General features: G+C 34.4%; 2 protein-coding genes across 5 annotated transcripts in view; one reads left to right on the top strand and one right to left on the bottom strand.

The window, feature by feature from the left end:
- Positions 1-10,719, bottom strand: part of LOC127727026 (uncharacterized) — a 219,950-nt gene extending 209,231 nt beyond the window's left edge. The window contains exons 1-2 of one of the 3 annotated variants that reach the window (XR_007993744.1): positions 9,020-10,719; positions 1,129-1,210 (exon numbers count right to left, since the gene is read on the bottom strand). Coding sequence is in view for 2 of the 3 variants with exons in the window: in XM_052234418.1 (XP_052090378.1) it covers positions 2,098-3,231 (1,134 nt within the window). In the remaining variant the exon portion in view is untranslated. Of the gene's footprint in view, positions 1-1,128; positions 1,211-1,642; positions 3,237-9,019 lie in introns of those variants that run through there. The other 2 variants (XM_052234425.1, XM_052234418.1) reach the window with 2 other exon arrangements.
- On the top strand, positions 77-17,730 carry LOC127727080 (protein sll1483-like). Of its 2 annotated transcripts, XM_052234499.1 has the most exons (6): positions 77-410; positions 12,371-12,582; positions 14,229-14,418; positions 15,129-15,227; positions 16,695-16,805; positions 17,206-17,730. In XM_052234499.1, exons 1-6 carry the CDS (start codon positions 266-268, stop codon positions 17,310-17,312), a joined length of 864 nt encoding a protein of 287 aa, XP_052090459.1. In that variant the 5' UTR covers positions 77-265; the 3' UTR covers positions 17,313-17,730. The 2 variants fall into 2 exon arrangements, with proteins under 2 accessions (XP_052090459.1, XP_052090462.1); XM_052234502.1 differs by lacking the exons at positions 12,371-12,582; positions 14,229-14,418 and having other exon boundaries at positions 95-410.
- Positions 17,731-18,451: the final 721 nt, after the last annotated feature.

Here is an 18,451-nt window from a genome sequence, read left to right as displayed (position 1 = left end):
CTAAACAGGTACTTGTCTAGTTTGTTGCTGTTTCGTCTTTAATTCTAATACGATTGTTTGAAATATACACGTATTGACTCGAATTTAATAATATGTGAAAAATAAAGAGCTGATTATCAAGCTAAAGTAGAAATGTGAAGGTTGCGCAACCTTGATAAGACAGTTTTTATCTTAACGTCTCTTAAGATGTCGTTCGTGACTTCCGTACGAGATAAAAGGTCAAATAATTTTGGAAGAATTGTTTCCCCAAACTCTTGTAGTTGCTATGAAAGCAATTACTTGCATTATCATTGCTTATTTTGGGTTATCGAGTGCAGATACAATACCTGAATTAGCTGAAAAATTGAATGGTTTAAAATTCGTGAAGCTACTAGACGATGTTGGACTAACTGACATGTTATCTGGGTCAGGTAAGTGTATTTATATCTCTCGAACTTGTATACATACACGTATAAACTACATAGTAATATTTAATATTTAGATTCTTAGGAAAAGACGTTCGGCAACTGTGATACCCACTCGTTTGTTCTTTATACGGTTCAACAATGAAAATGTTACCAGAAACAGTATTAATACATACAAGTATGATACATGTTATACATGTCATACATATGTAAAAGCCGATTTTCCTCGGGCTTTTAGTAATAAAAGAAATAACTGCAATCTAGGGTTCTGTAACTTTTATTCAGACGAAAACGAAGTAACTATATGAATATGTAAATACAGCCCTGTAAAATATAAATGTACTTATAAGTTACAGATAGATAAATCTGTTTACTAAGTAATAATTAAAACTAATGTTCGTAATTCATTATCATGCAAACTTATTTAGCTGCATACTTATGTATCTAGTCACAAAAATATATACTGTGGATACAATAGCCATTACTTGTCTCAATTACAGTTATACCAATTAGACTTAGATATAATAGTACATGTTCTCATATGCTGTCTCATACCAATGTCTATTATAAATATTACTTGTGTTGGTAACATAAACTACACAAAAACGTAAGCTGCGTGCTTGGTTAAATCAAAAAGCAAATAAGCACAAAAAGTAACAATATAGCAAAGCAAATATTAAAAACTAAAGCTAAGCGAAACAAGAATACAAATACACTTAGCTTACCTCACATATCGTGCAAGTGGCACATTTCCATATAAACCATTAAATATCGAATACTACATCTTTGGCAAGGTTTAAATATACCTGTATAACAAAAATGATTATTATAAATCTTTGTTAAGCATTATTTATTGTTTATAGTACAAACTCATGTTTACTATAAAAATCAATATTAAACCTAGATATCTATTTTTAGCTCTAAGATATATTTACTTTAATTCGATTAACCTTTAAAAAATTACCGCATTCATACCGGGCCGCTCGATACGTGCATTCATTCAATTTTATACGTAAAGTTTTATCTTCAAATTATTATACCAGATTTAAATAGGTTAATGAAGTATTATTATATCTGATCGTAAAATTCTACTCTTCTTATGTTTTAAATACATTTACGATCTCTTTTGTTATAAAATTTAACACTCGTTCTCGACATTCAATCTAAACATTCATACGTGTAAAATATGAACTATTGGACAGTTATTGCAAAATTAATAAAGAGAGAATAAGACTGACCTTATATAAGAAACTTTCCAATCACAGAATTGTTATTTAACAGATATTAATTTCTTCAAGTTGTTAAATTGCAGACAGGTAAATATATAGGTGTTGACCACAAGATGTCTTCCCATAAGATCTAGAACAAAGGAATTAAACCGCCAAAAGTACTGACCAATAGAAGAAATGTACCATAGCGCTCAAATCAACCGTGAAAATAAAGTACTAACTACAGTGAAATCAGACTTAACCAAAACATGAGATGAGAATTCGTCCGTCAATAGTCCATGTCAATAAGTTAAAATAGAATAATACACAATGCTAATCCTTAATTACAAAATGTAATTATTAAGCTAACAATATAACTTTATTCAAGTATATACTAATATCAAGTACTAAGAATATAAAAATATACAAAATACATAAAATAACAGGCTATCACATACTCCCCCCAGCCGTGAAATGACGTCCCGTCATTTCCTGTGTGTGGTTGCTGTTGAAATGATATCAATAATGGCCTGTGCTGCTTCTGCCTGTTTTCCATGAAATAGATGAGTGTCTGCTAAAGATGAAAGGCATTGAACCCTCTGAAACCAATCTGCAGTGGTGGTGTGACTTGCACTCTTAGAAAGCTCATATGTTCCTGACGTCATCCAAGCAGGTGCTTTCTTTGTTCTGGTTGACCGACGAATACTCACAGGTGACGATGATGACGAACTGTCAGAAATATCCTCCTGATTGTCACTGGTCACCTCTTGTGAAGGCCTTCTGTCGCTGATATCTGAATCTGTCCCAATGGTGTCATGAGAGTGGGCGTCCCCTTCAGATTCAGAATCATCTTCTGTATCCACATTGCTTGTTGGAATAACAACTGGCTGAGTTATATCTGAAGTGATGGTTGAATCACTGTCATCCTCAACTAATGGTTCCAATATCACATCTATAATATCCTCATCATCAGATGATTCCGGATAATTGGCTGTCGGTTTCTTGCATATTCTAGGTGCAGGTTTCGGTGGTTCCTTCTTGGTTCGTTTTCTGGGTTTAGGTACTGGCTTAGTTGGTTCTACAAGGTGACCCACTGGCAACAGCAAGTTTCTATGGAGGTTCCTCTTACGTCCTTCTCCATTCTCCTTTCTCACTGTGAAGACTGGTATGTCCAGATTCGGTTGTTCGAGTACAACATACGGATCCTGCTCCCACTTGTCTGATAATTTGTGTTTGCCTTCAAATGCAACTATCTTCACCAGGACTAAATCTCCTTTCTTGATGGTAGCTCCCTTTACTCTGGTGTCATAGTTCTTCTTTTGTTTCAGTTGTGCTTTCTTCGACGCTTCAGTAGCTAAGTTGTGCGCAAATTCCAACCGTTCTCTAAGGTCCTTGATGTAATTAGATCCTGTCTCTTTTCGTATACCAAACGCTACATCCACTGGAAGTCTGGGATCTCTTCCAAACATAAGGTAATATGGTGCAAATCCAGTAGACTCATGCTTGGTACAGTTGTATGCGTGGACAAGTGGTCCTACATAAGCTTTCCAGTTCTTCTTCTTGTCTGGTTGAAGTGTCCCCAGCATGTTAAGTAGAGTTCGGTTGAACCTTTCGCACATCCCGTTCCCCATTGGATGATAACTGGTGGTACGTGACTTTGTCATCCCTGTCATACTGCATAACTCCTTTATGATTTTGGATTCGAAGTTAGCCCCTTGGTCTGAATGTATCCGGTCGGGTATTCCATAAAGCACTATGAAATTCTGATAGAAGGCTTCAGCTGTTGTCTTTGCTGTTTGGTTCTTGGTGGGAATGGCTTGAGTAAATCTGGTGAAGTGATCTGTTATGACCAGGATGTGTTGTTGACCTCCTTTGGATGGCTCTAAAGTAAGGTAGTCCATACACACTAGCTGTAGTGGTGTTGTTGTCTCAATACTGACTAGTGGAGCTCTCTGGTTTGGAAGTGTCTTTCTTCGAATGCACCTTCCACAATGTGCTATCCATTCTTCAACATCCTTGGCTATACCAGGCCAGTAAAATCTGTCTCTCAATAATGACAATGTACGGTCTTTGCCAGGGTGTCCCATGTCGTTGTGCAGTGCCTGAAGTGTTGTAGAAACATGTGCTGCTGGAAGTACTAGCTGTTGTTTAACTTCATCGTTGATAGTAACCTGTCGATATAATACGCCATCTATGATCTTCAAATGATGGTACTGCCTCTTAAGTATGGCGTCGCCTTTCTCTGGTTTCTGTTGTTTCTGTATCATATCAATCCAGTGACTAACAACTGTGTCTTGTCTTTGGGCTCTCTTCCAGTCTATGATATCTGATGTAGATGTTCCATTCAGATCGTTGTCATCTTGCAGTACATCTGGATTGACTGCTAAACATTCTGCATAAGGTACTGATGTTATGGAATTACAGATGGCTCTTATGGTATCGGTTTTGATCTCTACTATGTCCTTGGGAAGTCTGCTTAAGGCGTCAGCATCAGAGTTGTTTCTCCCTGGACGATACTTGATGTCAAAGTTATAGGTTGCAAGATCGGCTAACCATCTGTGTCCTGTGGCATCCAGTTTGGCAGTGGTGAGGACATACGTCAAAGGATTGTTGTCGGTCATCACTGTAAAATGCGCTGGTCCATACAGGTAATCCTTAAACTTGTCTGTTATTGCCCACTTCAACGCCAGGAACTCCATCTTGTGAGCCGGATAATTCTTCTCGGCTTTGGTTAGCCCTCTACTGGCATAACAGATGACGTGTTTCTCTCCATTTTGTTCCTGGTAAAGTACAGCACCAAGTCCAAAACCAGACGCATCTGTGTGAAGTTCATACTGCAAACTGTTGTCAGGGTAACTCAATACCGGAGCTGATGTTAATAGTTCCTTCAATTTCCTGAATGCTTGGTCCTGTTGTTCTCCCCAATGCCATTCCTTCTGTGGTTGTTTCTTCTTCTTCTGTCCTTTCCTACCTGATGGAATTGGCATCAATTCTGTCAATGGTCTGCTGATCTGACTGAAGTTCTTAATGAAGCGTCTGTAATATCCAGCTAATCCCAAAAAACGTCGAACATCTTTAGGTGATGTTGGTGTAGGCCAAGCCATGACTTTCTCGGTCTTTTCTGGATCCACTTCCACTCCATCCGCTGAAACAATGTGTCCAAGGAACTTTACTTTGCGTTGGAAGAAAGAACACTTCTTGGGTGCCAACTTCAGGTTCGCCTTTCTTATGCGGTCCATTACCAGTTGCAAGTTGTTAAGATGTTCCTCGTATGTCTTCCCAAAGATAATCACATCATCAATGAACACACAGCATATTCTAAGGTGGTAATCAGCTAGACAGTCTTCCATGAGTCTTTGGTAGGTGGCGGGACTGTTGGTGAGTCCAAATGGCATTCTGTTGTACTCATAGAAGCCTAGAGGTCCTACTGTGAATGCAGTCCTTTCCTTGTGTGGTTCGTACAGCTCCACTTGATGATACCCGGACTTCATATCAACAACACTGAAAAAGGTACTTCCGGAGAGACAATCAAGCAGGTCTTCAATCCTCGGCAAGCTATAGCTATCTTTTTTCGTCCTATTGTTGAGCTGACGATAATCAACACACAGGCGTAGGCTGTTATCCTTCTTTCTGGCGAGAACTACATTGGAGGCAAATGGACTCTTAGATGGTCTAATAATCCCTGCATGTGTGAGTTGTCGAAGATGATCTCTAACTTCTTCATAAGCTGATGGAGGAATTCTTCTGTATCGTTGCTTAAAAGGTCTATCATCTGTCATATCGATGCGATGTTTCACAATATCTGTACGACCTACGTCCTCATCAGTCTTGGAGAAAATGTCCATGTACGAGCGTAGAAGTTGAACTCCTGCATCTAGTTGTTCATCTGTTAATGTGCTCTGTGTAATCTTTATCTTCTCCATGATGTTAGTAATTTCCTCTTCAGATGGTAAACTTGGTGAAGGTTCTAGTTGGACTGGTTGTAATTCACATACTATTGCCTTTGGTGGTATACTCAGTGTTCTTGTTGTCAAATTCTCTATGGTAACAGTAACTGTCCCGTTCCGTGTGTGTTGGTATGTAATCAAAGATGGTTCAACATCAAAGTCTTCCGAATCTTTGGCTAAGTTGCAAGGATGGAGCATAGCTGGTGTAGTATGGTATGGAACTTCCTTGTCAACATATCCAGATAATGTGATGGTAGTGTTCGGTGGTACAATGATCTTTTTAACTTCTGCATTCTTTATAAGACCTAAGATGTTGTTGTTTTTCTTGAGTTCCTTTTCTTGAAGTAGTATGCATCTGAATGTGAGATACCAGGATGTAGTCACCTTACTAGTCTGTAAAAATCTTTCTCCAAAGTCCTTCCTGAGAGATTCCATGAAGTATGAGAGCGTGTTAGTTCCTAGTAATAATGGTACTTGCTGATTGTATCGACTGTCTGGTGTAACTAACAGGATAGATGAGTGTATCTGTTTATACCCTGGTATTTGTAGATCTGCTTCTATGTAGCCTAAGTATGGTAGTTTCTGGCCATCAGCACATTCAATATCTAGTAGTGTTGTTATGTTGTTCAATGGTGTTGTTAAATGTTCCCTGTAAAAAGATTCGCTGATAGTTGAGACGGTGGAACCAGTATCAAGAAGTGCAGGTGTTTCTAAGCCTTCAATACAAACTTTAGTTTCTGTTGGTTTACCAAATAATCCTGGTGGTACTTTTACATGACTGGTTTTGGGAACACTACTTCTACATAAGCCTATGGATGCTCCCCCTTCATAGACTTCTTGCCGTTTAAATTCTTCCTGCTGTGATCCATTCTTACAGCACAACCTCTTTTATAATGTCCAGTTTGTCCACATCTCCAACATTGAGGTTCATCATGTGTCTGTTGTTGTCCTTGTCCTCTACCAAATCCTCTACCTCTACCTCTCTGTTGTTGCCATCCTGGTTGCCAGTGTTGTTGCCAAGGCTTTGGTTGCCAGGTAGGTTGTTGCCATGTGGATGGTTGTTGTTGCCAGGGAGGTTCTTGTTGGTCCAATTTCTTTTCATAACTGTCCATTCTAGTTGTCATCTGCTGGATCATTCCTTTGATATCCTCAACATCAGATTGTTCAATTGCTGCTTTACTGGTTTGTGGTTTGGAAGGCTTGCTTAATACTTCTCGGTGCAAGTGATCATTCTCTATCTGGCGAAGTGCAACTCTCAGTGCATCAAATTCCTTGATGGTGTCATACTTGTGTCCCGAGATGTCCTTGAGTGATGTTCTCAGACCAGTCCACAACATGGAGTGAAGCATACCATCTACATCCTGTCTTCCAACAATACCTCTCTCTACTGCCTGTCCCATGAGTGATTCTAGACGGCAACTCCAGCTAGTGACAGTTTCATCTTCTTTTTGGCGTGATCCATAAAACTCTGCCAAAAGTTCTTCCTTCTTGTCGACATTCCCATAAATAGAGTCTAGCTTATGAATGACTTCCTCAACTGATGCATCTAAATCCAGTCGCATGGCTGCATATCCAGCTTCCCCTCTTAGTGACCTTCGAACAGCATTCAAGATGGCTTCCTTCTCATATGACTGTTTCATCAGCAACTTTACTTCCTGCTTCCATAACTCATAGGTGGTGTCCCCTGACTTAGGTTCATTTCCAGAAAAGTTGGAAATCCTTGGTGGGTGTGTCATAACTACTTTGTTAGATTTTTCCCTTGGTGGTGCCTTAGGTGGAGATGGTAATACCAGCTCTGGATTAACCTGTTCTAATTTGATGGCTCCAGTAGATTTTAGGTAGTCTATCATCCATTTAGTTAGGTCCTCAGGTGTATCAGCCTTTGGTTTGACTCCTGTCTTGGCAAATACTTCCATGATCTCATGTAGTGCAGGTGATGGATTCTCAACTAATGGAGTAGTAGGTTGTTCAATAGGGACCTCCTCGGTTCCTCCCTTCTTGGCCATATATCAAAAAAAAAATCTATATACCAAATATCAAAAAAAATCTATATACCAAATATCAAAAAGATCTAATCTCAATCCCAGTATATCAAAATATACTATATATATACAATTTATCAAATGTACCTACCAAATAATAATATAAATAATCTGCTTCTACCTACAAAAGTGTGTAATAGATATGTGAATCTTTTACGTTCACAATCTAAAACTATGAAACAACAATACTTACTATGTTACTCTGTACTAAATATCAAATCAAATTGTCAATGTAAGTCTAAGTCTCAAATGTCAACTTAAATCAGAATCAAAATCCTAAGAACTATCCTATCCTGAAAAAATACAGTCAAGAGAATCAAGAAAAAAAAAATCAGAAGTTGAAATGGATGTATGTGTATTACATGCAATAGGTAAGGTTTAGGAGTATGGATAGGTGGTGCAGTTGTTAAAGAACTACCTGTTATAAAGGAACATGCAACTTTACACTCAAACAAGTTTAACTACTATGCGTACAAATCTTAACTTTAATATATTAAGTTACTATTTAAATGTTTAACTTGTATGATAAATTTATCTGATGTTTCTAAATTTAAATTGAAAATTAAATTTTAAATCAAATCTGAAATTTTAAATTCACAAACAAATATACACAATCAACACAACACAATGTACAGTATACAACACTAATACATGTAAACAACTATATACTACACAGGACTATGCACAATCAACATAAAACACAAATGACACAATGATAATAAACAAAGTCACACACAAAAAATATCATATACACACAACAACAAAAATTCACAAAATCTGTCTGAATTTATTTTGTTAATATCAATCAATATCAAAGAACCCTATGTATGTATGTATGTGTGTGTGTTAAACAAAGTTGGACTTTATTCACTTATCAAAGTGTATGCGTAAATTAACAAAGTCTGGTTTTGCTTTAATGTGACATAAATATTTCAAACACAATCAATGTGTATAATATTCAATGCAAAATACCAATTCTAAATGTATGTCACTCTCTGTGTGTAAATAAATGTTTGTTTACATGTGGTGTATGTCTAGACAGCTTTATTAAGTGTACTTCCGGTTGACCTTGACCTTATATCTATGGGTGTGGTCTTTTTTATGGGTGGGGGGGGGGGGGGGGTCAAGTATCAACAAACAAATAAACAAAGTACAAAGTCTTAATGTAAATGTCTAAATATGAATTAAATCTCAATAAAGGCCACTTGTATGCTTGTCTTCAATCGAGTTTTATGTTAACTCAGTGTCAGTAATGCTAACGCTTTTCGGCGTGTAATGTTTACAAAATAAAAATTGGACAAATTTTTCAAACACCAATTTCAATTATTTTGAAGTCTCTACATACGATAAATGCTACACAACTAGATTTATACAATGTATATTATCAGGCAATTAATTATAAGTATATATGAACTTACTATAATACTAATATGTTCAATAAATTCAGCAATAATGTTTGTTGATCAAGATGAATCCAACGAAAAATGTGTTCTCTGTCGTCCTAGTTCATGAACCGGTTATGTTGATATACGTCACTGATCAGTTTCCGGTATTGCGTATGTAATTTTTCCGTACGAATTCACTGTCGTTGTCAAAGTTCAGAATATATTCTTGGTTTCTACTTCGTCGCTGAGTAAAGCTTCCTAAGTACGTTGGGCGCCAATGTAAAAGCCGATTTTCCTCGGGCTTTTAGTAATAAAAGAAATAACTGCAATCTAGGGTTCTGTAACTTTTATTCAGACGAAAACGAAGTAACTATATGAATATGTAAATACAGCCCTGTAAAATATAAATGTACTTATAAGTTACAGATAGATAAATCTGTTTACTAAGTAATAATTAAAACTAATGTTCGTAATTCATTATCATGCAAACTTATTTAGCTGCATACTTATGTATCTAGTCACAAAAATATATACTGTGGATACAATAGCCATTACTTGTCTCAATTACAGTTATACCAATTAGACTTAGATATAATAGTACATGTTCTCATATGCTGTCTCATACCAATGTCTATTATAAATATTACTTGTGTTGGTAACATAAACTACACAAAAACGTAAGCTGCGTGCTTGGTTAAATCAAAAAGCAAATAAGCACAAAAAGTAACAATATAGCAAAGCAAATATTAAAAACTAAAGCTAAGCGAAACAAGAATACAAATACACTTAGCTTACCTCACATATCGTGCAAGTGGCACATTTCCATATAAACCATTAAATATCGAATACTACATCTTTGGCAAGGTTTAAATATACCTGTATAACAAAAATGATTATTATAAATCTTTGTTAAGCATTATTTATTGTTTATAGTACAAACTCATGTTTACTATAAAAATCAATATTAAACCTAGATATCTATTTTTAGCTCTAAGATATATTTACTTTAATTCGATTAACCTTTAAAAAATTACCGCATTCATACCGGGCCGCTCGATACGTGCATTCATTCAATTTTATACGTAAAGTTTTATCTTCAAATTATTATACCAGATTTAAATAGGTTAATGAAGTATTATTATATCTGATCGTAAAATTCTACTCTTCTTATGTTTTAAATACATTTACGATCTCTTTTGTTATAAAATTTAACACTCGTTCTCGACATTCAATCTAAACATTCATACGTGTAAAATATGAACTATTGGACAGTTATTGCAAAATTAATAAAGAGAGAATAAGACTGACCTTATATAAGAAACTTTCCAATCACAGAATTGTTATTTAACAGATATTAATTTCTTCAAGTTGTTAAATTGCAGACAGGTAAATATATAGGTGTTGACCACAAGATGTCTTCCCATAAGATCTAGAACAAAGGAATTAAACCGCCAAAAGTACTGACCAATAGAAGAAATGTACCATAGCGCTCAAATCAACCGTGAAAATAAAGTACTAACTACAGTGAAATCAGACTTAACCAAAACATGAGATGAGAATTCGTCCGTCAATAGTCCATGTCAATAAGTTAAAATAGAATAATACACAATGCTAATCCTTAATTACAAAATGTAATTATTAAGCTAACAATATAACTTTATTCAAGTATATACTAATATCAAGTACTAAGAATATAAAAATATACAAAATACATAAAATAACAGGCTATCACACATATTTTATACATAAAGTACATATTTTTAACGTATTTGTGTGCGTACAACATGTGAACAGTAATATAACAAAAATACCGAACTCCAAGGAAAATTCAAAACGGAAAGTCCCTTATTCAATGGCAAAATCAAAAAGCTTAAACACATCAAACGAATGGAAAACAGCTGTCATATTCATGACTTGGTACAGGCATTTCCTTTGTAGAAAATGGTGGATTAAACCTGGTTTTATAGCTAGCTAAACCTCTCATTTGAATGGCAGTCGCATAAAATTCCATTATATATTGACAACAATGTGTGAACAAAACAAACAGATATAACCGGTAAAAATGTCAAAAATAGGGGTACAACAGTCAACATTGTGTTGTAATCTTAATCACTATAAAAACAAACAAATATGTCGACAAAGAAAAACAAAATGGCATATAGACAAAGCACATAAGCAAAAATGAAAAACAAAAGTACAAAAAATGGCCATAGCACAATAACATTGGCGGGATGTATAAGTACCGAGCCACGCCAAAAGGATATTACCAAAAATGGACTTTAACAGTAAGTTGATACGGATTATTTGTCAACAAGGTCTTGGTATCTTCCGATGAACTTTTTTAAGAAAAAGAACGAGACGTTCTTTGACATAACCCTGGTTCGTAAACTTTCTACTCAGACACTGGTGACTGAACACACGCGCGTTTCCAGAATAACCTTCGACAAGTATGCTCAAGACCAAAACTTTCGGAAAGCAAAAATATAAAATGTTCAACAGCATAAAAACCAAAAGACAACACGTATTTCTGGAATAACTTTCCAATACCAACTTATCAAAAATATAAAACGTTTGAGAGCATATTTACAGAAAAGCCCAAACCGTCAGTGGTAAATTCGCAATCCCAGTTTTACCACATTTCAATGAGCGCTTACATCTTATACATCTTAGTGAACTTGAGATTAAGGATAGTAACGAAAGTATAGAAGATCTGCTTCATATCTTGGTCCTTTCCTCAATATTGACAAATCTGGACGACTTCAAACAAGAATCTATGACTTCAATTTCAACTTTCCAATTGTCAATTCCCATGTCTCAGCAGTAACATACCACTGTTTCATCGTATGGCATTTACAAATCTAAGTTGATGGTTACGCTCGTGCATGTTTACACTGTACGGATTTATTTGACAGGGGTGTGCTTCTTACGCAAAAACTGCTCCATCAGAGTTATGAGGAAGAACGACTGAAATCAACCCCTAAGTTTTACGGTCACCATCAATTATCACGTAACCGGTCTCGCTCCTTTTGGAGTTCATGCAATTCTCTCAGTTCTTGTTTGGTACCTTGAATTATCTCTTCCTAATCCATTTACGAGATTTGAACATCTGTAAACTACTGTCGTCTTAATTTATCACAATTACATAATTTTATGACCTGGAAGTTTACACTCAAAATGTATCAGTTAGTTCATGCCAATTCCGAAACACTGGCTAACTTAAATTTTAAAAGGTGTGATAAGCAATGTTTTGTCTCTTGTTTTAAATTAGTACATGTTTCAAGGTGTTTCATTTTATATTACATCAAAGATTATCACACATAGCCTATCTTTTTTCGACTATTTCAATGTGTTTTTTATGCTTAAATGTTTATGCATGATTTGCAGGTCCGTTTACAGTTTTTGTACCCACCGATAATGCATTTGATGCTTTAGCAAATGATGTATTAAATAAAATGACTAAGGACAAGGAGATGTTAAAGTCTGTACTTTTGTTCCATATACTAAGCTGGAAGATATATACCAAGGAGTTAAATCATGAGAAAAGGATACCTACTCTTAATAATAACATGAAAGTTAGAATCAATCTGTATAATAAGGTAAATACTATGACATCAAGGTGAAAAGAGGTGCGTCGGTGCTTAAAATTTCTTATATAAATCATTTTATTTTATCACCAATACAGTTAGTTTGTTCCAATGGAACCTTGTTATATGTCATAAAGCAAAACTTAATCAGTAAACGATTTATTTTGTCGTTTACTCGCCTATATCGATCGATAGTTCATCTCATGCCTTAGAAAGTGTAGGACAGAATGATTCATATCAGCCGGGTAAGTACTTTGAGCTTGCGTTAAGCAACTGCGAGCCCTCTTTCACGCGGCGACCATTTATTGTTGTTTTTGTTTGTACTTGTATTTTATTTAAGAATTGAATGCTTCTTTTTGTAAATTTTTTGGGGTGTAAAAGCGTTGACCGAAGTACATTTTTTTTTCTAAAAATGTGCGCACGGTCAACGCTTTTACAACCCTATAAAATTACTAGTCTAAAAGAAGCATTCAATACTTATAATTACATTTTTTTGCTAAGATCATGAAAACACGATTTCTATCAAGTTTTTCTTTTAATTACCTGTGTACTTTATTGTGGAAGCTCGTGTCATCATGAATGTTACATTTCATTTTGAAATGAAGGTTAATTTCCGAATGACGCGAGATTGCTGTTATCCAATCAAAATAACGTATCATAATGAAACATACATGTAATGTAATTATTATCTATTAAACGGGTATAAGGGAGTTAAGTGCTCTTTTCTATAGTGATTTTCATTGACATCACGTGCTTCTCATGACAACCTTACAACAATGCCTAGGAAAACAAACGAAAATTTGATAGAACTCGTTATTTCATGGTTGATGCATAAACACGTAATTTTAAGAATTGAATAAATTTGAGAATAGAAACGGGGAATGTTTTTGTAATTATGTAGGGTTGCCAGAGAGTTGATCATGCGCACATTTTAAGTATGAAGAGCTTCCGCGCTTTGTACAAAATGTGCTTCGGTCTTCGCTTTTACACTCGATAAAATTACAAAAAGAAGCATTCAATTCGTAACTACATGTATCGTGCTGTTTTTACATTAAGGGAAATTGGTGTTGATGGCATGACAAATCATCATAAGTATATATTAACAGAGAACACATTCTTAGTATTTTAAAGGCCATCCTTTATTTATGTTGATAAGGGTATAGCTGTCAACGTCTTCGTTACCTTGTTGACTAGTAAAAGACAAATTGCAAGTAACTTCGGAGAAAACCTGGACTTATTAGGGTGTATTTGATTATAAAGAGCTATAAATCTCTGCGCATTATTAAGAAAAAAATTATCAGAAAGGACAAGTTATGATAAGGCATGTCTTAGCTCTTTCTAAAATTTATAACGCGTCAGTGTGACGTGATAATAGCAGAAATACAAATATAAAATTCCTTTTCTGTAAAAACATGAAAACGAAAGTGTAGACTGAGAATGTCATACATTGGAGCTTCTTGACATATCATGGGTATTTTTCAGGCTATAGTGTTTGAGTATTTAATCGCAATTTTGTAATATGTTGCCCCCCCCCCCCCCCCCCCAAAAGAGTTGTTACTTGTATTCAATTGTTTCCCTTTTTTACTAATTAACAACTGCTTGTCTTTTTATACCTGGACTGATAATCTTCAACTATTCATATTTATATGTTTCTTCAGAAAATAGTAATAGATGGAAGTAAAGTTTTACTTGCTGACCAAAACGCAACAAACGGTGTTATCCATGTCATTGACAAGGTCCTTGTACCGTTACCAAGTCAAAACATGCTACAGTACCTAGCCAGCAATGGCGAGTTTTATAAATTCATCCATTCGTTTGTGAAGGTCAAACTAGAACGAAAATTAATAGGTAAGAATAAATGAGTTCACATTGAGGTTAAACTGTCACATTATCAGTACTATATACGTATCAGAGGTTGGTCTCCATAAAACCTGGTTAGAATTAAGCACGTCCCACTTTAAAATTGCTGAGAGTAACTTTTTTTTTCTGGACAAAGCATCTTGAATGTTGAGATCAAAATGTTTAAACAGTTGTAGATATATAAAAACAAGGGGACAATAGAATAATAAAAAAAAAAACAATAAAAAAATCCCAAACCGCCCAAAACTAAGTATGACTAGAAAAATTGGAACATTCGTTTTTGCTAAAATTACCAAGAACAGATTATAAGAAAGGAATGGTATCACCTGAACAACATTACTATGCTGATATTATCCGGACATTGTCATTTGATTTGGAAAATAATACTTAGCGCTCAAATTAAATTTCCCATTAAAGTTGCATGTATCAGTTTGAATTATAAAGTTAAGTAAATCTTATTGATAAATGATTTATGAAATGTGCGTAATGAGGAAGAACTGTATATATGTTGGTATAAAAGCATTTATTGTAGCTAGTGAAAAAAAAAACACACGTGTTTGAAGTCATGAGGTTTAGATTAAACATCACAATGTAATGAAAACATTTTTTCTGGACATGAAATACCATGTGAAAAGTTTTTTTCACTGTAAATGTCGATAATATATATTTTAAATAACGATTTATTTTTTAATTTGCAGATGGGCCTTACACATTATTTGCACCAACAGATGCAGCTTTTGAACAATTCCCTCCATACCTTTTGATTAAATTAGTTAGTGATGACAAAAAACTTTCAGGTAAGTTCATTTATGATCACTTGCATATTTTTCATACTTTAGGTTATAAGAACATGATGGTATCGAACTGACTAAAAAGATGCAAACACGAATCAAAAATTCAAGGAAAAGTGTGACCGACCATTAAAGACACTACGTTATTCTTGTTTCTGTAAAGTGGACCACTCTGCATAAAGAGGGGAAATTTGGACCCACTAAGCCACCTTATGACCCCTCAAAGAGTTGTAACAAGTGATATCTAACGTGATGAGAGCTTGTCATTCTCTCGGGCTAGTTCTTTGCCTAAATCTGCAAGTTTTGAGACAGATTTGCAATTTATGTGTAAGAATGTTTATTTGTTTAAAGAAAAATGCGTGATTCATTGCACAATCCAAAATGTTCAAACAAATACCAAATATTTGCGTTTTTAGAATCAATTTTTCAACTTAGCCATTTAAGGGGAGATAACTCTTATAGTAAAATTTTTATACTGGGATGATATTGAAATTTTTTCATATTTTACTTGTAGCAAGAAAACAAGTTCGGTGACACCATTTTTTTCTTTTTTCTTTTCTTAAAGCATATTATAAAACCTATCTTCTCATATTTTATTTCAAAATTCTATCTCATAGACTTCTTTGTATTCACAAAAATGTGTTTTTTCATGAACAATCTATGCAAATTTTGGAAACTTTGCACGACTTGTAGCTTGAAAAATAGCACGGTGACCAATACTTTTTATTATATTTTGGAAAAAAGCATGGTAAAATCTTCATTTTGGCAAAGTATAAGAAAATTCTATCTGAAGAAATATATTCCGATGATCCACCTTAAACTTAATGTTTGTTGTGTATAAAATGTCAGTTAAAATGTTAGATTACTATTGATAGGTTAAGGTTATACACTAAAAATCTAATCGCAAATATCAACGTTTAATATGATATTTTACTTTATATTTCTGGATGTAGAGTAGACGTATTTGATATTTTTCTTTTTTTTCTTCTTTTATCAAACAATTTTTCTGTTTCTTTCATAATGAGGCGTGTTGAAGACTGTTCAGTACTTCTAAATTTTCGCAACTTTCGCGAGTAGAAAAATAACGCGAATGTAAATCGTCGCGAATATATAAACTTTTGATCTTCCCTTTATATAAATATATCAAGAAAATCAGAAAATCGCGAAAACGAATCCCCGCGAAGTTGGCTAGAAAGAACTTAACGCGAAATAAAGTATGTGCGAAATTAAGTTTAAGTTACAGTAGTTATCCAAATTATTTTCTGCACTAAATTTAGCAAATACTTGATTTGTAGTTGTTTAAAGACTGGCTTGGTAAGGTATTAATTATTATGTGAATATATATATCTGGTGGAAAAGACGGATCATGACACTAAATATCTACGCGCACTTGACAAAAGCCTAAGGAACGTGGGATTTATGGCAGAACTGTTAATCAGGCAATTGGTAAAATATGAATCTCCTATTTTGTAGATACTTTAAATTATCACTTGCTGAAAGGAACTTTATACACTGCTGGTTTGACGAATGGAATGGTACTGCCAACAGTAGAAGGCAGATCTCTAAATATCACAATGAATCCAGGTAATTCATTCCAGAAGTTCAGAAATGAAAGACATCACTATAAACACGGTTTATATGACGCCTCAACATCATAAACACACACAGAAGGGGACATCTTAAATAAAAAAAAAAAAAAATAAAATGATCATACTGGATTCCTCTTTTCTCAATAATAACATACCCGATTTACTGACGTGTGCATGTTGTTTGACCATTAATTTATGTTCAAAGTGATCATAAAATCCATACAAATATTACTGTCGTTATTCTTTTCGCCTCTCGATCTATGATAAGATTGCCCTAGTTTCTAATGTCTGTAATTCTCTTAGAAATAATAAATCGATCTCGATTTCTATAAAATTATGAAATTTGTAAAATTAGGTGGTAAATTAAAAAAAAGATTTGTTTTTTTATTTTTCAGATAAGTTGGTGGTAAATGACTGTAAAATAACAACAGCGGATATTTCAGTTGTCAATGGAGTAATCCATGTAATTGACACTGTTTTGTTGCCGCCTGTGGTAGGCTGAAAACTGTCAAGGGCTGGATATATAAGTGCCGTCTTCTACTTCCTTGGTAGAGGCCGTTATAATATTTTGAATTTACTGTCGGGTTAATGATGGTATAAAATTGAAAACAATGGACAATTTATTCTTGTGATAAATACAAAAGAAACTGTATTCACCCTGTATATCGTCTTTGGACAAACAGTTTATATTTTCTAGATAAAAAAACTAGTGTACAACAATCACGTAATTTATGTTTAACGAAATGTTATATGACGAACTTTTCTTTTTAAAATTATATAAAATCAGATAATTTGTATGTGTGTGTGTGTTGTGTGTGTGTAAGTACATACTATTTTTGCAATACTGTAAACTGCTATTATGAACGTCTCTTTGCATTTAGCATAAAGATGTACTTATCATAATACACACATATTATCTTTATATTTATCTTGTTATCTTGTTACTTATTTATTTATCTATCCATAGCAGTAGCAGTAGCAGTAAAACACCGCCGTCGCTTAAAAAACCCAAGCGGTAACAGAAAAAAACATCTAACTGATCAAATAACAATAAGAAGATACTTGAAAAAAAATCCAAAGCAGCCAAGAGCTACTTCGAAAAAAATCCGATAAAAAATCTCTTGATTCTTATTTGAATAAATGTATGAATATTGTGGATATTCGAATATCACATTTTGAAAATAATTCAGAAATAAGTAAAAGAGTACATAATATGCCTATTTCTAGTATAAGAAACAAACTTCAAGTACTTTCAAAGCGGTTTGTGTTTGTACCGGCCGAGAAAGCAGCCAACAATGTGGTGGTGGTATGCCGTAAATATTACACGGACGTTCTTAAGAGTGAGATTTTTATTTCTTTTACATTTAAGTCCGTGCGCTCCACAGAGAGTCATATAGTAAACAAACATATCATAACCACATCACAGCTTGAGGCCTCTTCTGAACATTTGAAGGTCCCTACTATGTATTGGTTACTTGAACTACACACAAAACCAGTAAAATATCGTTTCATCCTGGCCTCTAGTGAGTGTTCTACAACTAATCTTTCAGTGCTTTTAACTAGTTCCTTAACTACTATCAAAGAACTCATCATCAACTTTTGTAATAAAATATATGAAAATAGTGGAATTAACTTTTTTTG

Source organism: Mytilus californianus, unplaced genomic scaffold, assembly GCF_021869535.1.
Source record: "Mytilus californianus isolate M0D057914Y unplaced genomic scaffold, xbMytCali1.0.p SCAF_1, whole genome shotgun sequence".
Taxonomy (NCBI): domain Eukaryota; kingdom Metazoa; phylum Mollusca; class Bivalvia; order Mytilida; family Mytilidae; genus Mytilus; species Mytilus californianus.
Note: the sequence above shows the minus strand (reverse complement) of the source record. Positions and strands in the feature narration are given on the sequence as shown.

Bases quoted from the DNA above. Each gene is read 5' to 3' on its own strand.
- LOC127727080 (XM_052234499.1), top strand. From the start codon at position 266: ATGAAAGCAATTACTTGCATTATCATTGCTTATTTTGGGTTATCGAGT. The intron at 411-12,370 runs GTAAGTGTATTT...CATGATTTGCAG, and splicing joins TGACATGTTATCTGGGTCAG to GTCCGTTTACAGTTTTTGTA. The intron at 16,806-17,205 runs GTAATTCATTCC...TTTATTTTTCAG, and splicing joins AAATATCACAATGAATCCAG to ATAAGTTGGTGGTAAATGAC.